This window comes from Lonchura striata, chromosome 6, assembly GCF_050655825.1.
Source record: "Lonchura striata isolate lonStrDom1 chromosome 6, ASM5065582v1, whole genome shotgun sequence".
In the NCBI taxonomy this organism is placed as follows: domain Eukaryota; kingdom Metazoa; phylum Chordata; class Aves; order Passeriformes; family Estrildidae; genus Lonchura; species Lonchura striata.
The window spans coordinates 3,451,543-3,473,881 of NC_140708.1; the positions used below are offsets into that span (position 1 = coordinate 3,451,543).

General features: G+C 41.2%; 1 protein-coding gene across 8 annotated transcripts in view; it reads left to right on the plus strand.

Annotated features, from left to right (window-relative positions):
- CTNNA3 (catenin alpha 3) overlaps window positions 1-22,339 on the plus strand; it is a 426,948-nt gene that overhangs the window by 345,388 nt on the left and 59,221 nt on the right. For all 8 annotated transcript variants that reach the window (XR_014956237.1, XM_085583117.1, XM_085583119.1 and 5 more), the window contains one exon: window positions 21,927-22,019. Coding sequence is in view for 7 of the 8 variants with exons in the window: in XM_085583117.1 (XP_085439243.1) it covers window positions 21,927-22,019 (93 nt within the window). In the remaining variant the exon portion in view is untranslated. The remainder of the gene's footprint in view (window positions 1-21,926; window positions 22,020-22,339) is intronic.

The following is a 22,339-nucleotide window of genomic DNA, read 5'->3' on the forward strand; positions in this document are numbered from 1 at the left end:
AGTGAGACCCTCCTGCAGAGCTTCTCCAGCTCTGGGGTCCCAGCACAGGAAGGACAGGGAATGTTGGAGTGGGTCCAGAGGAGGCACAGAAGTGATCAGAGGGATGGAGCACCTCTCCCACGAGGAATGGCTGGGACAGCTGGGGCTGTTCAGGCTGGAGAAGTCTCTGTCCTGCAGCCCTTGGGTACTTACGGGGCTTATAAATAAGATGAGAACAGACTTTTTAGTAGGGCCTGTTGTGATAGGGCAAAGGGTAATGATTTTAAATGAAAGAAGAGATTTAGCTAGATAAAAGGAAGAAATTTATTGCAATATGAGTGGTGAAACACTGGTAGGGGCTGCATCCCTGGAAGCATTTCAGGCTGGGCTGCAGGACCCTCTGAGCAAACTGATCTGCTCATTGCAGGGGCTGTTGGACTAGGTGGCCTTTAAGGGTCCCTTCCAACCAAAGCCATTCTAATGTGAAGGACATTTGTCTTAACATACTGTAGTGTGGTAAAGTAGGAATTCAAATGTGCAAAATGATTACAAGGTCTCATTCCTTACTGCAGTTCTTGTTTGTATACTGAAGACAGGCCCTGAAACATCCAGCATATGTCCCATAGCAGTAAGAGTTTGTGAGCTGGATGTAGGTCCAAACCATGTTGTAGGTGATGCTTGGTTAGGTCTTCAGATCAGCTCCTGTATCAGTGAACACAGGCTAAGGAGCTTTCATTAGGGCATACAATTCTTTTCTAGATAAGCTTCATTTAATGCCTGTGTTGCTTATCCCTCTCTTTGTGACTAAGGGGCTCTTGGGTCTTTTAAGATTACAGAGTTGCTTATGTTTCTCTGTGAAATAAGAGTCTTCTTTATGTCAAGTCCTCTTAGACTTGAATTCCATGATCATGACTGAGTATTTCTTTCTGGAGTTTTGCAGTTTTGGGGAATTGGGAACTGCACTGAGGAGTGTAACAGGGCTTCACTCAGCTTCTGTGAAGAGGCAAAGACAGCTCTGCAGGAACCTGTGTTTTCTTGGAGTGCTCTGTAAGGGGTGTATGTATGTGGACAGTCACTCAGAAAGGGACTATGGGGGGAAAAGCCTCAGATGTGAAAAGGCTGTAATAGACCCAAGGGCTGCCCAGAAAGTGCCCAGTGTGCACTGCATGAGCTGTGCACCCATAAAACAGCGACTCACTGCCCAGCCCCTGAATGGACAGTAGTAATAGAATGGGTTCTGTCAGGGCCATCTTCCACTGCTGCTTTGCAAGTCCTGATGAGAGCTCAGAGATTTAAAAAAAAAAAAATTGTTAGAAAGGATGTGTGCTTTCTCCTTAATGAATATCATCGTTCAGCCACAGCCATGGGAAGGTTTTTTGAGGTTTGGTGCAATGTTAGTCAGCTACTCCAGCATCCCTTAGAGATAGTGATTGCCAGCACAGAGAGTGCTGAGGAAAGCCTGGCATTCATTTTCTGAGTCAGGCATTCCTAGTTAGGTACATTCCAGACAATGCCTGTTTCCTGGAAGAAGCTTTAGGAGATCTTATGGTTACTCAGAAGTGCACTGTTAGCACAGCAGCCAAGGTGAGGAAATGAAATGTTCTGTGGCCAGCATGCTGCTAGTGCCAGAGAATGGCACCTCACTGGTTACAGGGGAAATGTAAATGGTCAAGGCCACTCATTCACAAGGGACAATTTTTCAACATGGCAGTAAAAGCAGAAATTCTCCAGATCAGTTTCTCAGGAAGCATTTCAAACATGTAATTACACAGAGAGAATGTTTTTAAAAATAGAGCTCGTAACAGTAAAATGCTGCCCAGTATTATTGTTAATGCAAATTACCAGCTATGCATTTCAATGTCCAAGCTTAACCAAAGATATGTAAAACATTCACTGCAGTCCTGCAAGGTATGAGATGACACTTGAGAGCAGCTACATAGAGGCAGGTGTGTTGTTCTGCTGGGCTGTAACAGAACTGCCTCTGGAGCATCAGGATGCTGCTCCCCTTAAGACACTTTTCACTATTCACTTGCAAGGACTGCTTAATGCAGTGGTAGCTGTCAATTTGGAATAACTAGATAGTTGATCCAGGGCATATGCAGACTTCTCTGTAATTTTTTGACTCTAAGCATCCCATTTTTGTTGTGTTTTAGCGATTTTTGTGGGCTTGATCTTGCACGGGAGCATTTGTATGTTATCTGGATAACATTGTAATCAGGATATTGATGTTACAGAAATAGATTAGGTTAGATAGTACGGTTAAAGGCAATTCTGCCATGTGAAATATGTAGGAAACAGGTTGGTGGTTTTTAAGATAATACATATTAAATGCTGCAGAATGTAATGATTAATGGTAAAACTTTTTTAAAAAATTCTGTATGAAGGTGGTTTTAGTTGAAAAATATAAGCTGGATTGAAATTACAGTTACCAATATCCCATTAGGGTATAAACTCAGTGGAAAGGAATGACTTTAAAATAATAATAACTGCGGGTAACTAGAGCACTAATAGTCATCCTAACAATTATACCAAGAACAGTGGAAACAAAGTCACCAAGTCAAAAGTTTTACAGAATTCTTTGTTCTTTTTGGAAGATAAACAAGTGAGCAGCTGTCCAGGTTTTACAGAGACAAACAAGAGGTCAAAAGGCTCCTATACTCTATGCAAGATGCTTTTACTATTCTTATGTTCATGGAAGCAGTGACTGAGGAACCCAAGTTCTCTAATTCTGTAAGAAGTGGAGAATGTGCATTGAAATTGTTGTTCTTAGCACTTTAAAGCATTTATTAAAAATCCTTTCTGCTGAATGGGTATCCTCTGTGCTGTTTCTCTCAAAATTCTGGCACGGAGACCACAGGTTCCCTCAAGAGTTTATGGTGTTAGGCTTTTTGAGTTTGTTTTGCATATTGTTCCTTGATATCCATGCACCATGATGTATGAGATATCTATCCCCCAGCCCCTCAAAAACTGAAGCAAAGCATTTGTTTTTCTTTTTTGTTTTACCTAGATAATTTTATTTCAACTAGATCCTCCCTGCACCTCCATTCAATTCTTAATATTCCTGTTTCTTTAGCCAACAGTCTTTTACTGTGTGTTTCCTTTGGAAGGTCAAACTTGGTTTAGGTACACATTCAAGAGCCTACAGCATAAATGCTTTTTCATATGTTTTGGCTTTCTCAGAATACCCTTGGATGGGTTCCTTTTTTTTACTTCTTTTGTTGGTTGCAAATCTGGCATGGTTTTTCATTCTGTTTTAAAGAAAAGTAAGAATTCATCCCTAACAGAGCTTGAGTTTTTCAGTACACTTGGTTTCTCTCAGTAAGAGACATCACAGCAGAATTCATTATCTTACACCCAGCAGAGTTACAGGAATTTTTAGAATATGGACCTCTAGGACAGGAAGGTAGCAAGTGGTGAAAACCTTTCAGTGAGTGTCTAGTTTAAATTCTAGCATGGCTTTTACTAATGACAGAATTATCCTACACTTGCAGGGTTTTCTGCCTGTTTTTACTTCTGTAGTCCAAGTGAGTTAGAGCCTGTCCAGTGTAGGCAATAACAGGCATGAATTGAGCCTCTGTTTTAAAGTTAAAGAAGACAAAACAAAACAGGGAAACACATGAGAAAGGCAGACATTTACTGCAGTCCTATTGTTTGTTTTTCCAGGAGGGCCTTGAGACCTCATGGAACAGACAGACAAAGAACAGTTCATACAGCCTTGTTAAACTTCATTGTTGTTGGTCTGAAATATAGAAGTGATGCTAATCCATTAAAAATGGCTATTGAGAAGTTTTTTATCAAACTTTTTCTTCATGTTTTTCTATCCTACACCAACTGCATAAGAGGCAGAACCTTTGCAGCAGTAGTTATCCACTTGGTCCTGCACCTCCCAGCACTTTCTGGTTGTTTCTGACCTAAGCAGGACAGGACCTTTCCTTCTTCAGCTCCTTGTCAGCTTCAGTCGTGTCACCCAAGGATTGATACATCTAGATGCAGTGTGACTGCAAAGGAATGTGTTCATGTGATGTCTTTTTAAAAGAGTGCACAAAAAATACCTCCTCTCTGTTAAGGATAGTGGCACATTCTTCCTTTTTCAGGTTGTTATCCTGAGTCACATGTTAGTTTGTGGTGTAGAACTCAAAAAGGATGTGAGTTACAAGTGTCTAGTGCTGTAATCAGCTGTGCATCTCTGCAAGTAAAACCTTCTGACAGCTGCTTGTCCCTACCATATTATTTGGTTTTTAACATCTCGAGTCACAATCACTAACCTTGAAGTACCATTATGGGAAAACTTAAAGGACTATCCCACATAGGTTACATTTAATATCTTAATTCACCTACATACATATTTTCTAAAAATGTATATGTTCTTTACAGTATATCTGGGAAGCCTTCTCATAATGTATAAATACTTCTTATAATGTATACCAGTATTAGCATCATAGAGTCAGTCATTATTATTATGACTCTACCTTGCATATTTCTTACCAAAATGCTCTGTGCTGAACAGTTTTGGGATACACTTAGCATACATTTCAATTTAACATGCAGACATTTTTAAAAATGCTATTCTCCATTTAGTATGAGGGGAGTTTGTCTTCCCAAATAAATAAAGCAAATCCCTCTTTTCTGGCAAACAGCTATACATGTCAATTTGATTCTACTTCATGTTTATGTACGATGTAACAAAATTCTCAAAGGTCTCAGTTTCATTAGTTTAGGGCCTTTAATATCTTCAGCAAATCGGAAGACTTCTGGTTCTCAGTGAGATAATGTTGCTGACTTTGTTGCTTTACAGAGTAAAAAGCTGCTCAGTAGTCTGTCTGTTAATAATACCCACTTCTTGTTTTTTCCTTGAAAGTTGCATCCATTTGTCTTAACCTGTGGGCAGGATGTTACCCTAAGAAATATCTTTAGTTTGGAGTTGCTCCAATTGCCATAACAAGCACCTGTTCTTAAAAGCTGAGGTATTTCCACTAGGTAAATAGTGGAAATTGGTAAAAATACAGATAGGTTATTGATTTAAAAAACTGACAGTATGTTCACATTGCAATTACCTGCTTTTGTGTGTTTCTACATTTCTGCACTTTGAGATTAGCAGGTCTTAACTTCTTGGTTCTTTGTACATCTTTCTGACTGCTGCCCCATTCCCACACTTCAGGCATTTGCTCAGGCTTTACAGGGAGATTGCTGATTTTAGATTCTGGATTCTTTTTTACATACCAAATGAACAGTGACTAGAAAAATAAGTACCTCCTTTATCCTCCCATGTGCAAGTCCAAAATGGCCCTTTTGTGGCCACATGTTCTGTTATTTCTGTACAGAGAAATCATCCAGAGGTTGAGGAATGCCAAAAGCAGCTGCCCTCCTTCTGAGGAACAGCACGTAGAGCTCCTGTGCTGTTTTATGGATGTGCTGGAGGAGAGATTCCCTCTAATTGCAGCTATAATAAGCTTGTGATGCTGCATTGGTGTGGTCAGGCCAGTCTTATGTACAGGTGTGATGGGGGAAGATTTTTTTCCTCTCCAAAGCAGCAGCTCACATGCACCCCCCTGGTGACTCTAACAGAGTATAAATGGAAGTGGGTATTTGGAGTAGTAGCAGGAACTCACTGCTTGGGCAGTGCTATGTTCAAACCTGTCATTTCTGTATGTTAGCTCATATTATTTTTCCCCCCATTTAATTCTTTAAATTCTTTTAATAACTGCTTGTTTGTCTTTCATTTTAATCAAAATATTATGGTTAATGGTGCCTTCTTTTTAAGGCAGAAATACTGCAGTATCTTTTGAACTCCATCGTAATTTTCACTGTCACACATTTCACTTGTCTCAATCTCTTCTCAAGTGAGGGGAAGGAGGAGAGAAATGTGCACAGAATACTTGCTCAGGGAAAGGACCTCAGAAGATCAGCAGGTCCAACCTGCTGTTGAAAGCAGGGTGTTATCCAGGGCCCTTTTCAAGATGTGTCTGACTTCACTGTTTGCTTTTTAATTTTATCTGTTAGAACTAGAACAGTCATGGGCTATTGATGGGTCAAACAAAGTAATAGTGTGTTAAACTTACAGAAGGAAGCTGCTTGCTACACCTCATGCTGCTGCTAGTCTATAATACTTCCTCTATTGTTGGCTGTTTATGCCTCATTGTTTACATTCAGCACAGGAATGTATGACCCATTTTTTCCAGTTAAAAATGGACTTTTCTTTAGGATGGCTTAGGTTTCCAGTTTAGGTGTCAGCTAATGGAAAGAATCTTGTGTTGTGTTTTCCTTGAGAAAAGAAAGAAAAAAATAAAAACATTATGGGTGCGCTCAGACAAAAATAATAAATTATTTCAGAAATGCTGATACATATACAGTGGTGATGATGTCCACTGCATACTGCATCCATTGTAAGATCCATATGCAGTTATCCATCCTGGCAAATCTCTGTTGTCTTCTGCCCAGACTACACAGCTGTAGGCATCATGCAGGGCTGTGAAATAAGAGCTCCTCAGCAGCAAATTGCTGCATGGCTTTCCATGGAAATCTCCTAGTGCTGGGATTACTGGGTCACACACAGGAGTCAATATGCTTATGGATGGCATAAACATTTGAATTACAATTACTTTAAATGTCAGTTCTTCCCATTCTAGGGATTAAATTATGTTGCAAGTGTTACACATGATTATGCTTTTAATTGTTCACAGAATTACCCTTCTCTTTCAGAAAGACAGAACCTTCTAGAATTATTTTATAGCTTCGGTTTAGTGGTTCATTGGAAACTTAAGCACATAACAGTATTTTTTCTGGAACGTTAAAATCTTTGCTGAGGGTTTTTTTTTTTTTCTTAGAGCAAGAAAAAATGATGTGTATTCCTTCCTTGCCATTTGGTGCTTACTATCTAATATAAATTATATTCTCAGAGAAATGGAATGAATATTATGCTGTTAAAAGGGAAGGACTGAATTACTGGAACCACAACTGGGAAACACAGTAAAAGTGTTACAAATCATAGATACTCTATTAAAATATGCCTCCTGCCACATGGCTCACTGGAGTAGGAGCAAGGCAAGCCTGGGGATGGGGAGTGCAGCTCTCAGAGCACTAAGTGCTCAGGCTGTAGCTGTGATGCTGCAGTCAGCACTGTCAGTGCTGGTGCAGTTCTGCCTCAGAGATCCTCCTTGCTCAGGCTGGCTCTGGCTGTGTTTCCCTTCACTGCTGGTCACAGTTATCTGTAAGGTCCATGGCCTAGTTGAAATTTCTCAGTTGCCATTACCACTGTGGAACCTTTTATCTGGTAGGAGGGATCGTTTTAGTGTGGGACAGAAAAGCAGCGAGGTCACTGCCAGAATGGCACTGGGCTTCAAAACCTAATGCTGATGATTTCTGTTAGATTGTGGACTGAGTTCTGCTGGCACGAGAGTGGGGCAGCAGTGCTGGAGTCTGTGGCATTCTGTTCTGTGATGTCAGTGTAGCAGTGTCTGATCTGCTCCTCTTGTGCATGTCCTTGCTGACAAAGCAGTGTGATAGTGAACAAGGTTTGGGATTAATTGGTTCTTTATCGTTTCCTTGAGTTCTTCTGGTTTCTGTTTTTGAAATTTCTTAATATTCCATTGGCATGTTTGAGTTACGGTTCTGCTTCTAATGATGGCTTCCTTCCATATTTTAAAATTACCATTACTTGCCAACTTGAATCACACCAGGTTGTTTCCTTGAAAGTGTGCTGAGGGTTGGACTGCAGTTGATGAAGGGAGGTGGATATAAGGGGGCATAGTAATAACAGGGAAACTGACTCACAAAAAACAAAACAAACAAACCTTGTAAAAATTCTTTGGAGAATTGAAAAAAAAAAAAAAAAAAAATCCTTCACTGAGCCTGGCAAGCTGAAGATGGTATCTGTGTTTCCTTTTCATCTGAAAAGATTCTGTAGAGGTTTACAAAACTGATGCTGCCTAATTTCCTATGAAACTCTGGGACTTACAGCCTATTCTTAAAATAGAGACAGAGGAGTCCATTATATTATCAACAAAATCAGTATATATGAGTACTGAAGGGAAGTGTGTTGCAGCAGAGGAGTGTTGTGCATCCTCTAGCACATGGATTGGGTTGAAATTGCTGTTTTACTGCACCATTCCTCCAGTGTAGCCTAGCAAACAGCAACAGGGCCTCCAAAGTAATTGCTATAACAGGTACTTCAATTATTAGGAAAGTAGAGCAGTAATATTAATTTAAAATTAGTTTGTTACTCTGAGTGCCTTGTGATCCTGGTCTTCGTGAAGTAGTCTGCATAGAATTATAGAAAATAGAAGAAAATGTGATTATTTAGCATGTTGAACATAATTCTTTGGAAAATAGAAGCCTTCTTTCTTGCTGAACATGGTCCAGCATGAAATAGCACATGAGAAATGATCATGGGCCAGTGTGATTGGGCCTTTGAAATCTCCTGGAATCTGCTACAGTGTTAAATCCACCCACAGAAGGAGTCAGAATTCCATGTTAGGATACAGCAGAGCAAGTCCACTGAGGGATGAAGAGCTGCTGGAAAGCAGCCTGGGGTGCACTCAGAGCTGTGTGTCCCTGAGATTGGCTTTGTCACCCGACATCCACCTCGGGCAGCCCAGGGCCCATCCCAGCAGCCTCATCCCTTGCTGTGCTGTTCATGGCCAGCCCCCCTGGAGGAGCATCCTGTCCTCATTATTGTTGTTATTATTATTATTATTATTATTATTATTATTATTATTATTATTATTATTATTATTGCACTGCCTGCCTGTGTCGCCTTGCAGGGCAGGCACAGCCTTGGCCCCAGTAATTAGTGTCAGAGCTGCCTGGGGGGCTGGCATCCATGTTTCCTCTGCCTATATGTCTTGTATTAATCACACCTCTGCCTGCCTTTTGCCTACTTTGTGATCAGTGTGTGGTCTGTGTGTGGAGGAAATCAGATCAGCAGGTGTCAGCCGTGTGTGTTTCTGATGTCTTCTCAGAATGGGGATTGGACCCTTGTGCCCTAGTGAGAAACCAGTCTGGCATCCCACCATGGCTGGGAGCTTGGCTGGCCCCACAGAGAGGCCGTGTCAGATACACTCTGGAATGCTGTGGATTTGGAAAGCTGCATTCCAAATGCATAAAGAAACAATCATTAGACTTAATTAACATTCAGCAAATGAAGAACAGACATGAATAATTGTTTGATGTTTTAGTGAAGAAATGGTAAATGCAGCAAACAAAGGCAAAGCCATCGAAATACCTGGGTTATGTGCTTGAAGTGATGTGAGGTCACACCAGTGCCCGGGATGCATGGGAGTGTGGAGCTCAGTCTGGCCACTCAGAGGGCAACCAACAAAACATCTGCTTGTCACCTTGGTAAGTGGAGCCAGAAGCAGAACTTACCCAGATTTTAAGCACAGCAACATCAGTGGAAATTGTGAATTAATTTACCAATGCTGGGGTTTGCAGTTAACCACTTACTGCTGAAATGGAGCCAGTCTCCAAAAGAGATGAAGCCTGAAATTGTGTATGCCTAAAGGTAGGCTTTTCTTGGTGGTTCCATTCCATTAATGCAGTCTGAAACCTTGCATCTTCCAGCTTCCTCCATCTGGGACTGGTCTGCTTGATTTGCTTGTGCAGTTTATAGAATAAACTCGCAGGTCAGAAATCAGGTGACTCACCCTGGTTGTCCTTTAACTGCAGAAAGGGAGTTATTTTTTCCTGAATGAAAAGATCATCCTATCTGATAGGGTTGCTGCTCTCCTGTTGGTCCTGTTTCCATGTTTGGGTTATTAAACGGCATATTAAATTGCATCATGCATTTGTAGAACATGCTGAATTTATAACTCACAGGACTGTTTTCTCCCTCTAAAATTCTCACATTTCTCACCTGGTAGAGAAAAACTAAGATGAAATTTTAGGTTGTGTTTAGTTCATTAGTAAAAACTTCTTTGTCCCCTGATATTTCTCCTCTAGAAAGCTCAGCAGCAAGTACTACTTGCAGCCTGGCTCTATAGAGATGGCATGGTTCAGTCCTGCTCATCCAGTGGGACTGCCAGATCGCTCGGGGCTTTGGCAGGCAGCCTCTCCCTGGCAGAGTTTGGGTTTAGGCTGTGATACGTTTCCGCTCCTTTTTGTTTATTCTTGGGTATGTTGATGAGCTCTGAGATTTTTCTACTGCCTGGGGAAGGAAAAAAGTTGAGCAGTATTAATTGCTAGAAAATACCATCCTCCACAAAGAGAAGGTAAGAGGAACAATTGAAATTCCTGTCAGGGACCATTCAGCAGCCCACACAAATAGCTTACCACAAGGATGTAGCATAGCATTCTTTGAGGACTCATGGTGTTGCATCACAGGCATAGCTACACATTGTCCTGCCTCACACAGTGATGTTTCTTTGTATCCTCTTAATTTCTTTTCCTTCCCCTCCTTTTTTTCATTTCTTTTATATTTTCTCTCCTTTTACCTTACAGTTTGTCTTGTATTGTTTATAGGCAGATTCTCCTATTGTGCCTCATGCTAAGGTAGTGTAAAATTGTCTTTTGTAAAGCCTGAAAACTGGCCTCCCCACAGGGTGCCAGTCTTTTTGGAAAAGGGTAGCTAATGCATACATTCTGATTTTTATTTTATCTGTCCTAAGATAAATGCAAATGCGTACTCTAAAGATACTGAACTAACTCTATCAATACTGTCTCCTGTGCAGCTCAGGATTAACTTCAAATAACTCTGTGTTCATTTGTCTGATCTGTTGTTGAAATATCCACAGCTGGCAACTGGAGGGTGCCTTCAAGCAGTCAATCCCAGCCCATTCCCTTTAGAAAGTTCATTCTTAAATCTGCTTCATACATCTCCTTATGGCATGTTAAAGCACTTCATGTCCATCAAGGATGGATGACCTCCTTCTCCTTTTTTTCTGTGTACTTAAAGTTTGGATTTGTTTTGTTTTGTTTTTTCATGTCATGCTGATGCTTGTTGGATCCTGCTCTCCAGTTGTGTCCTTCCTTTGGGAACTGCAGTGCCCAGCCTCAGTTGGAGGCTCAGGTCTCAGTTGAAGGGAGGCCATATTTCAAAAGGTTTGCTCTCTTTGTGCCTGCAGATATTTACAATCTGGTTGCCTTTGTTTTCAGGAATGTGATGCTGCTGCATGCTCTTTAGCCTGTGCTCCCCTGTAATTTGTAGTGCTCTTCTAGCAAGTATGTATCATGTGTGTTTTTCTCTTTGTATTAAAAAAAGTACCCATACTCTGTTCTGTTATACATTTTTTTAAAATCTATTGCCGTGGGATAAAAATATTTCTCAGTGCCAATTATTGCTTAAATTTAGGCTGCTTATGGTTAGTTTGTTTAGATTTATTAGTTCTTGCTTTTCACTTACTGTTCAAGTCAGATAATACTGGAGATTTCTGAAAGACTAATTTCAGCCCATGCAACCAAGCAAGGTTTTTCTGAGTTACAGTTGGTTGCAGTAATTCAGCTTTGTAGGTACCACAGTTAAAAATAGAAGTGGGGGTTTATGTCCCAAAATGACTGGTGAGAACCTCCAAGCTCCCCCTAGTTGTTTAAGCAAGTGCACTCTGATTTATTGCAGCTACAATAATCAGAGCGTTGGAAATTGTGATCTATGAAAAAAACACTGAATGTGTTAATCCTAATTAGACCAGGGAACAGAGAACTAAAGATGGGAGAAGATGGGAGAGCTGTTTTCATTGATGTAAAATGTTGTTGCACAGGACTGGAGAAAAATCTGTGTTACGTATTCATAATGGATAGAAACAGAATAAACTCTGACTACAAGGGGAAGATTCAGGTTGGACATGATGTAAACCAAATTTCATACATAAGGTTTTGGTCAAACTTTATATGTATTTAAGGCACATGTGTTTGACTTTGTGCCAGTTTTATCTCTGCCAGTCTGTTAGCAGATGACAGAGTTGTGTTAAGTCTCTCCTGTTTCACTGGCCAGAAGAGGCTGTCAAAGCTGCATATTGTGAAAAACATGCAAAATACTGATCTGAATTAACTTTCTCATTTGATGTCTTAGAGGGGAAGATTCTGTACTGCCCTTCACAGAACTTGTTCACAAAACCTTCCCAGATGGAAGAACTAATTTCACATACAGGAATTTTAGCATCTATAAAATTTCTAAGAAAATCATGTAATAAATAATTTGTTCAGAAGCTAGACCCAAACAAGTGTTCTTTGAGGGGCAGCGGTGGTGGGGGGGTTATGTGTGTTTAATTCTGCTTTGCTTGGAGAGCCTGCTTGGTAATGAAGGCTCTCAGCCTCCCAAAGCACAATAAAATTTGTGATTTGGGACATATGAATGCTGGTTTGCACAGTGGTGGCTTTAATGGGTTTCTTAATTCCATGTCAGCTGGCACAGATCATTCACTTGAACATTATTGGTTACTGAATGGCTGAGGGTGGGTGGATGTATGTTCTGGGCATCTGAAGCCTCTTGATAATTAAAAGTAGGAATGAAAGTGATGCATACAGGATTCAAAGCTAGGGTGGTTTTATTTCCATTGTCTGAGTGTCTGGGAGGAATAGCTTCGAAACCAGAAATTTGTGCTTAACAATTGTCAAGTTCTGGGTGGCAATGTGTGGGAAGGATGACAGCAGTGGTACCTGTACTTTGAGAAGCAGGCTGTGCATTACAGGGTGCATTTCTCAGTGAGGCATGAGTTTGTGATGGACAGGCTTACTCTGTGTATCTTTCCTAAAGATGATGTGTTTTACTTGAGCTCAGATAGTGCAGAGGGTCGGTTGAGACTGAAGAGACATGAGCAGATGTTGAGGTTGTTGTTAATAATTTCATCTATTCCAGTTTGAGAAATGCACTTATCATTGGCAACCTTTTGCTGAGGAATATATTAATCTATCCGAGGGATTTTTTTTAGTGTGATCATTTAGCATAATTCATGTAACAGAAACAGATTGATTTGGCATGTTAGAAATATTTTCTGATGGGCGCCACCATTGCTCAAGCTTTATTCATCTGATAAACCTACATTTCTTGTGGATTTCTGAATTGTCTTTTTTTTGTCTCTTGTTTCTTGTCCTCTCTGAGCCCTGAAATCTTTTTAACACAGTCAAAATGAGATATTCACTGCACTTTTTTACCTTTAATATATTGATGTATTCCAAAAGCAGTTTCTTTTCTGCATTTCATCTGCCTGGAAACAATTATTTTGTTTTGGCTTTGGGATACGCACTCCTCCACAAAAATTGGAGGCTTCTGGAGAGGAAAGGGAGATTCTGCAAGAAGGCAGACTTTATTATGTGGTTTTAAAGTGTAATTTCAACTCTCTGGTTCTGAGAAGTAGATTTATTTTGCCACACCTCACTCTATCCCAGGATGCTGTGTGTTGCTGCCAAGGAACACTGTTGGCTCCTGCCCAGTGCTCTTTGTGCCAAGAGCCCAAGGTCCTTTTCAGCTGGTCTGCTCTGAAGTCAGGCAGCCCCAGCTTGTTTTGTTTGTAGCTTCTGCCTTCCTAGGTGCCAATATTTTCATTTTCCCTTGGTGAGTTTTAGAAGGTTGCTGTCAGCCCGTTCCTGCAGAGTGCATCAGTCCATCTGATGGCAGCCCTGCAGCTGTGCCCACTGCAGGTCCTGCCTGGGGCAGGTGAGAACGTGCAGAGTTCCTGTTCCAGCAGCTGCCACAGCCCTTGGCAGGGCTGTCCTGCAGCCCTGGCTCCAGACACACCCCTGGGATGCTCCTCTTGCTCCAGGTCAGCACAGCCTGGGAAGCACTGCCCTCTGAGCCTGGCAGCCCAAGGCTCATGGGCCAGCCTGGTTACAGCACCTGGGAGATGGTGGAGAGCCTTTCTCAGTGACAGGCCATGGCACTGCAGGAACTGATAGGAGGGTGAGCAGCCTGTACTTGGCCAGTTTATTCCTCTGGCCTTTATTAAAAATGGGAACCATTGTGCATTTTTGCAGAGGCAAAATACAGAGCCCCTCTCTGGTAACCTTTGAGGTTAGCCAGGCTGACAGTAAAGATGGTTTAGTTTAACACATACAGTTGAGAGAGAGAAAATAAGGTCTAATCTCTTCTCATTTTCAAAGGTTGAGGTGGTGTTTAGAAATCTGTTTCAAACACAGCTATAAACTGCTCATATATAAAGCCATATATGATTTGCTTTATGAAGATTACTAGCAAAAGAACAAGGGCTTAATTCATTTTTCATGATCCATTTTTAAACAGCTTAGTAAGTATTTCCATTATAAATGAAATGTCTTAATTAGCTTTCCACTAGATGGAGCAAATGTATGTCAACCCAGCAGAGGAAACGGGGAATACATTTTAGATAGCTGAAGAACAAATCACTTGTATTTAAACCTATTGTTCTATTATTGTTAATTATTAGTTTTCTGAGTTTAAAATGGAAGCTTCTAAACCTTATGGTCACTTTTCCTACTTAATAAACATAAGCAAAGGCTGTGCTTTGCATGAAGCTGTGTATCAGTTGTCATGGTTCTTGTGGAATCAAGGCAGGGGCTTGGGCTACAGCAGAGATGTGTGATTGACCTATGTTTGATCATATTTTGTTCTTAGGGATTTAAAATTCTTTTTTAAAAGTTATACCCAAAAAAGTGCTTCCTTGAAATAAAATAACTGGAAAAAAGTAAAGAAGCTTCCAGGTTCCTAAGTGATTTCTTAGGTAACCTGGGGAAGGATTTTCAGCCCTGAAATCTGAGTTTCTTTTCTGGTCATGCTGTTGGTTTTACAACTGTTAGCTGTGGCAGTTTTGGAGAGAGGCCCAGGGCAGAATGGGCTGAGGGTCACACGGCAGCAGCCAACATCCACTGAGTGCTGTTCTCCTGCCACAGCTGTGAGAGCCCACGGGCTTGGGGGTCACTGCTTCTAGAGCTCTGAGAGCCCACGGGCTTTGGGGTCACTGCTTCCATGGCTGTGAGAGCCCACGGGCTTTGGGGTCACTTCTTCCACAGCTGTGAGAGCCCACGGGCTTTGGGGTCACTGCTTCCATTGCTCCGAGAGCCCATGGGCTTGGGGGTCACTTCTTCCACAGCTGTGAGAGCCCACGGGCTTGGGGGTCACTGCTTCCAGAGCTCTGAGAGCCCACGGGCTTTGGGGTCACTGCTTCCATTGCTCCGAGAGCCCACGGGCTTTGGGGTCACTGCTTCCAGAGCTGTGAGAGCCCACGGGCTTTGGGGTCACTGCTTCCATATCTGTGAGAGCCCACGGGCTTTGGGGTCACTGCTTCCAGAGCTGTGAGAGCCCACGGGCTTTGGGGTCACTGCTTCCATATCTGTGAGAGCCCACGGGCTTTGGGGTCACTGCTTCCATGGCTCCAAGAGCCCACGGGCTTTGGGGTCACTGCTTCCAGAGCTGTGAGAGCCCACGGGCTTGGGGGTCACTGCTTCCATGGCTGTGAGAGCCCACGGGCTTTGGGGTCACTGCTTCCATATCTGTGAGAGCCCACGGGCTTTGGGGTCACTGCTTCCAGAGCTGTGAGAGCCCACGGGCTTTGGGGTCACTGCTTCCATATCTGTGAGAGCCCACGGGCTTTGGGGTCACTGCTTCCATGGCTCCAAGAGCCCACGGGCTTTGGGATCATTCCTGAAAGGTGAATTTGTCACCACCCAGCTCATAGGCCAATAGCTGCCTGTGTCTCCAACAGCCTAGACTGGCTCCCCAGTGGCCCAGACTGGTTGAGTTATATAATTACCATGTATGTAATTACTTATAGAATTACAATTAGGATTATTTACAGCCGTAGGGCCTCCAGGCCAGCTATTAGCCACCACAGTTTGTAAATCTAACCCTGCTTGTATCTTTGGACCCTTTAGGCTTCAATACTATTACTAGATGGGATTTTCAGGCAGCTGTCAAGTTTCCCCCAACTTTTTAGAGTTAAACATGTGTTCAGAGCTTTTGTGCAGCATAACTAGGTCAGTATTTCCTGCAGTAAATCTCTCTTTGAATTGCTGTAGGCATCATGTGAGAGTGGCATACGTATACAGTACTGTCGGGGAAATCAAAGAGGAAGCAATGAAAACAGGGCTGAAATGCGTGTTCCCAGCACAAAAAATGTACTTGGGATAGAAAACAGGTGCTAAAACTCTCTGTGCCAATTTACTTAGCTGTGCCAACTTCACAGATTCTCTTTAAAAGGATTTTCAGAGGGCAGTACTCAGAATTTCCACTTTAAACTTTTCAGTTATGCTCCTCAGCTCAGATCTTCCCCGTATCCTGCCTGGTTGTTGAGAAGCCTTTTATCCTAATGTATGCCCTGTGAGACCTGGAAGCACAGGAATTGTCACATAGAGTCAGGCTATTGATCTGCCTTGCTGTTTCTAATGGTGATTAATTTTAACTTTTTTGGTCCCAATCTCCTGGAGCAGAATGTTCTAAGATGACTTGTGAAACAAACAAACAAAACCTCCAAGCATCCAGTAACAACACAGCAACTTTTGCCCATACTGTGGGTTCACAGCATTTCTTAGTTTTAAAACATGTATGCTTTATCCTGTAACATCTTTTTTTACTAAAAATAGTTTCATCTTTCAGTGTTAAAGGTCAATACTTATTCTCATAATTAAATTCTTTCTTTTCACCAAAGATTACATTTTCACTGATCATAACGGGAATTACAACTTCAATATCTGAAAAAGCATTTTGCAAAATTTTCTCTGTTAGTAACAAGAAATGTCTAGTACCTACATTTGAAAGTAAAAATGTGTGTGGGCTGTGGCAGGATAATGATTTTACTATTGTTTGATGACAACTTATTTGGCAGTGCTTGGTGACATAACTGCTATCAAAGACAGAATTCTGCTCTCTGGCTTAATTATCATTTGCTGGTTTTTTGTTAATAATATCCCCAGTAATGTGTTATGCTAAAGATACCATTTTAACAGAACTGCCAAGAATAGATTGGACGAATAGGCAGGTGATAATCTTTAACAGAGGGGATGTTATTTACCATGGTATTGATATGTCACAATATTGACAGATTAAGAATGTAGTATTTTAATTTTACTTTTATGATGTGGGATTTATTGTTCTCAACACTCAACTGCTTTTAGCAAAAACTTGATAAGTACTTTAAAATACTAGATAGCAACAATTATGTGGGGCTCTTACTCAGCTAGTCAGAAAAGATAAACAATGCATGTGGTTTCTTGTTGTCTTTCTAGTGCATCAACACTCTTGCCCTGGCAGTGTGTCATCTGGCAGAATTGTGTGTAAGATAATGGTGGTGTTGTGACTAATATACAAAAATATCACTCAGTAGCTAAATATTTGCAGAGCATGACATTTTTGCATTGGTGGCACGTGTCACAAATGTAACTGTGGTTTGTCACACTGAGTGAGGTGCAGCCCAACAGGATGAGATGTTCGAAATCTGGCTGTTAGGCAATTGTCCACAGTAGAACAGGTAATCTCTGTAAACCATTGTGTGCTCATTGAAGGACAAAATGGACAAACTCTCATCCTCCTACAGTGCATGCAGCATGCATTTCTGCTGCTGCTGTGGGATTTACATAGCACAAATAACTGCATTTGCAGTAGTAAAATAAAGACATCACTTATCAGCTTAGCTCCTGTTAAGGTGTTAGTCTGCTCTGCATTTTAGCATTGATCTGTGAAAAAGAATGACTGATGGGGCTGTTGAAACCAAGATAAGATAAAGTATAAGAGCATATAATAACAGTGTGAAGGTCAGCATTTAATTGAATGTTAGATGAGAGAAGATAGATTCCTTTTACACCATAATGCCTGTTTGTCCAATTATGCTGCATATCTTGAGATTTTAGACCAGGCTCTACATTATATTCTAGCAGGTGAAGCCCTTTATTGGCAGGATTGCCAGTTCCATAGGGGTTGTATGTGACCTTGAGAAGCAAATGATATAGACAAAGTTCTTTGGAGAACCACTTCTGAGGAGGGTTTTCATAAAAAACTTTGTGTTGGAGAAGATGCTGTGAAACTTAGTCAAATTGTTCTACAAAGCTTGGATTAAAAACCAGAGAAATCAAAAAGCCTATTTGCAACCAGTTTAGGAAAACTGGCAGCAATCTAAAGAGTAGGGCCAGACCTTGGTTTTATAATTATTTATAATTATTCCCTTTAAAATCCTCATAGAAAAGCAAATTAAAAGGCTTGTCATCAGAGAGTGGTTTTCATTTTCATAGATGAAAAGGTAATTCATATCCTGAAATCACCTGGGTGCAATAGTAATGATGTGCTGCTGTGGCTTGCAGTTGAGTACCAGCAAGGTGTCAAATTCATCAATATTAGACTTTGCTATAAATATGACTTTGAGTCTTCAGCCTGAGTTTTTCAGTAGCAAGCCCACTGAGAATGCAGACTTATTACGATCATTGAAATGTGAGAAGTACATGCTACTTGTGTAGCTTGTCAGCCACAGTAATGGAATTACAGCCTAGAATTGATGTGTAGGAATGTACTCGAATGTGTTTTTGTCAGGATCAGCAAAGGCTTTTCACGAAGGACTGAAATCTCTTTCAGTCCTGGGCCAGGGGCTGGGGCAGGTGTCCTGCCTGCCCTTGTGTCTCACTTTTACTGCCATAAGCTGCTCCATCACTTTGTTTCTAGTGTAGGCTTCATCTTGGAAGGAATTTCTCCCCTCCTCCAGCACTTCCACAGGAGACTATTCAAGAGTTCTGCTCCTGTGACAGCTGGAAACTTAATTTTTGTTTGTCCAAATTTGTTTCTAGACTCCATTTACCACTGTGTTACATATGAGTCTGTAGGTTGTTGCTGAATGGAGTCTCGTGCTTCATTTTACCCCTCAGCATTTACTGGAAATCCCATACTTCATATGTCTCACAGTGAATTTGCCATTTATGTCTTGTACTCATTATGTCACTGAGTACAGTACTCAAATCTCTCCCTCTTCTGTCACTTGCCTGTTAGGAGTCTTAAACAATACTCTCAGCTTCCTTCCATGCTTCTCACTCCAATCCTCCAGCTGTGCTGTTCTCCCTGTGCACAATTTCTTCTTATTGATGCCAGCACACTATTTTGTGTTGCAAGTCCTCATGTTCATACCAGTTTAACCATGCAGTCATCAGACATTCCCTTTGAATAGACATGTGTTAGCACATGGAATATTCCTAAAAGCAGATACAGGTGTGTTTCAGGGATTTAATAAATAGTGGATCATGAGAGCAACATGAAAAAAAACAAATTTTGCTCTGAATTGCATAAAAGAGCTTCCAAGGAGAGAAAACAATTAAACAATTGAGTAACTACCGTTCTCATTATTACAGTGGGGAGTTTTTTCATTTTTTGATGTGTCTGAAAATGACAGCAGCTTATGGTTTGTGATTTAAGGTTTGATAAATCAGCAGCTTATCTCTGCTTGAAATGTCCTTAGTCTTTAATAACTGGCTAGGTTTGTTTTGTTTTTCTGAATTCTGTGGTACTAACAATCCAAGACATGGCAGATGTGGGCTGTGGAGAGAATGACTTGGGAAGAGCTCGAGAGGAGTGCAGTCCTCTGGCTGGGAGAGAAATCTTTGTACAGGAAACTCCTCATCCCAGCCACAAACATGTTTTACTGACAGGAAAAGGGCATAGGCAATTTAAAACCAAAAAGGTTTCTGACAGCATTTAGCCCACGAAGGGTTCAAGTGAGCAGCACTTAGACTCTGAGTCAATATTCTGCATATGATAAAGAATTGGAGAGGGAATCCCTATGCCAGTGCCACTGGAAGGAGATCTCTATGATTTGCAGTTTGTAAAGTGCCAGATCAGATTAATACAGTGATGATTTAATCTTTGGAATGCTTACCTGAGACTGCCATTGAGAGTTGTCTTATCCTACTGTCCTTTTGCTGACCTCTTTGTTAATGTTTCCATGTTGAGGCTAGTAATATTTTCATAGCTTGACTTCACAGAGAAATGGTGTCAGTGGAATTCTGCAAAATTCTCTTGATGGCCCTAAAATAACCTTTTTGTAAATATATACAGTTTGTCATGGGGTAACAATGGCATAAAGGTCTTAAACACATTACCTAAAATTCACATATCTATAATGTGACTGTCTTAAAATTATTAAGCATTCTGCCCTGTCACAATATTTTGAATTCTGTGTTTTAAAAAGAAACCAACCCTTTATTGGAAGTGTGGGATTCTCAAGTACCTCTTCACCCCAGAAGAAATGGTGCTCTGCTGCCATTAATCCAGCTTTATGATCATTGGGGGAAGAAATTCCAAACTAGTTTTTTTGAAACCCAAGAGTTGCAATGTGGTATTTAAAATTGTAATTGTAACCCAAGTGTAGTTTAAATTTAAAAGGAATTATTTTTTTCTGTAAACTTAATTGAGGCTCTTACCTGCCTGAGGGAGTCAGTGTAATCCTGAGAAGCTGAAGTTACTCTGTTTTAATATCCTTTGTTATTGGTCCTCTAATAAGAGCGTCCCTAAATGTTTCAATTAAAGGGCGTTTGTGATTGGTTTTTTTATTGTAGGGATATCCATTACCACCAAAATTTAATTTTGCTTTCATACTGCAGGTTTTTCCAACAACTTTTGTATGGTAACAGCCTTAGGCTACTGTGGAATTCTTACTAGGTCTAATTCCAGCCTTAAAACTGAGACTTCATAATGGTGTTAGTCTTTGCCTGAAAATAAGATGTTCCTCTCCCTCACTTTGACAGTGTAGGTTTATGCTTATCTTTGTCCAGAAATCGATTGTCTGTTTTTGCGAAGAAGTTTAAGTGTATTTGTCACCTCCAGTGTTCTATTTCTGCCAACTTGTACACCAATACTGAGTTATTTCTTGCAGTGTTATCTCATAGAAATGATGATTTTCTTCAGTGAGTGAAATTGTCTGTGTGCTGCTGAAGCAATGGAGCACTATTTGAGCCTTGTTTGAAGGCTGCTGTTGAACTCTGTGGTTAATGTACCACCTCTGACCACGGAGGTTCTTTCCCAAGGGGCACAAATGCACACAGATGGATTTATTCAGCTTAATGCAGTCCCATTACAGTGCTATGGACCCAGAAATAAAATGACAGAACCCTGCAGTGTCCCCCTCAATAGATCTTCTTTGTATATGCCTTGACAATAAAAACATGAAGGTGAGAATATACAGCAAGTCTGGATTAAAACATTATATATGACTTGATTGAAAATCGGGTGAAAGTAATGGCTGGGTTATCTGATAGCCCAGGTCTTGTCATGTTTCTCCTGGAATGTCAGGCTTTTGGGGGACTCAGAACATGAGGATTTCCCCCTAATTGGAACTCTAGATGTCAAGGTGGTGGTAGATCTGTCACGAGTTTTGTAGAGCTTGGTTCTGTGTACTTTTGCTTTTTAGAAGTGTGAATTTACTTGATAAAGGAAAGTTTCTTGAGCTCAGGATTGCATTGGCAGAACCAATAGCAAGTGATTCACAATCCGAAAAAGTTTGTATGCTTCATTATGTAGTGTTTTGCTGATAGAATAAACTTGCTTTTAATGTTTTATTTAGTGTCCTTTATAAAGCCATGTTCAGTGTGCGGTTTTTGCTGTGTTATTTATTATAAAATTCAGAACTTGTGCATGAAACCCCTTTTAATAATATTTTGGTAAAAGGGAAGCAGTAAATAAATCTGAAGATCTGGATTATACAGAAAATTTCTTGTCGTAAATGAAACAGAATCATAGCATCAACTGGAAGTTTGTGTGGAAGGAACAGACAGTGGTATATTAAATAATGCCATGTATAAAATAGCAAATTAAGGACACTTACTTTTTCTGGTTGTGCAGGAACTCATGCTGCTTAATAGAGTTGGTAAGTGACACCTTCCCAATCCATCCTTGTCATGTAAAGGTTTCTTGTTAGACACCTTTGCTACCACCACCAATTTGCACACAGGGTTTAGTACGGGCTCCAGCAGGGCTGCCTGGTGTTTGTCAGCCCTCAGCTCAGAGCAGATCAGTGTTTGACATGAGCAGCCAGCTGCCCAGTCTGGCAGACCATAACCCTGTCCTGCCTTTTCCGCAGACGCCCGAGGAGCTGGAGGATGTGTCTGACCTGGAGGAGGAGCAGGACGCGCGCAGCCGTACCAGTGTCCAGACCGAGGGCAAGACTGACCGGGTACGTGCAGCCAGGCCTGGAGGAGCGCCGTGAGCTGGGGACGTGCTGCTGGCTCTTCTCCTGTGAAGTCGCTTCACGTTGGAAGTGCTCCTGCTGGCAAGACACAAATAGTAGTTTGGACTTAGTATCAAAATGTAGTAAGATCCACTAAAGCTTTCAAAGGTTACACTTTCACGCAGGGTCGTCTACTTCTCAGCTAAATCACGGTACTTCTTTAAAGGGAGTGCTTTTCTTTGGAAAGAAAGCCATAAATAACACATACTTGAGAGGACACAAAGCAATAAGTAGATGCTGAAGACAGTGGCAGGTAGGGAGCTGGC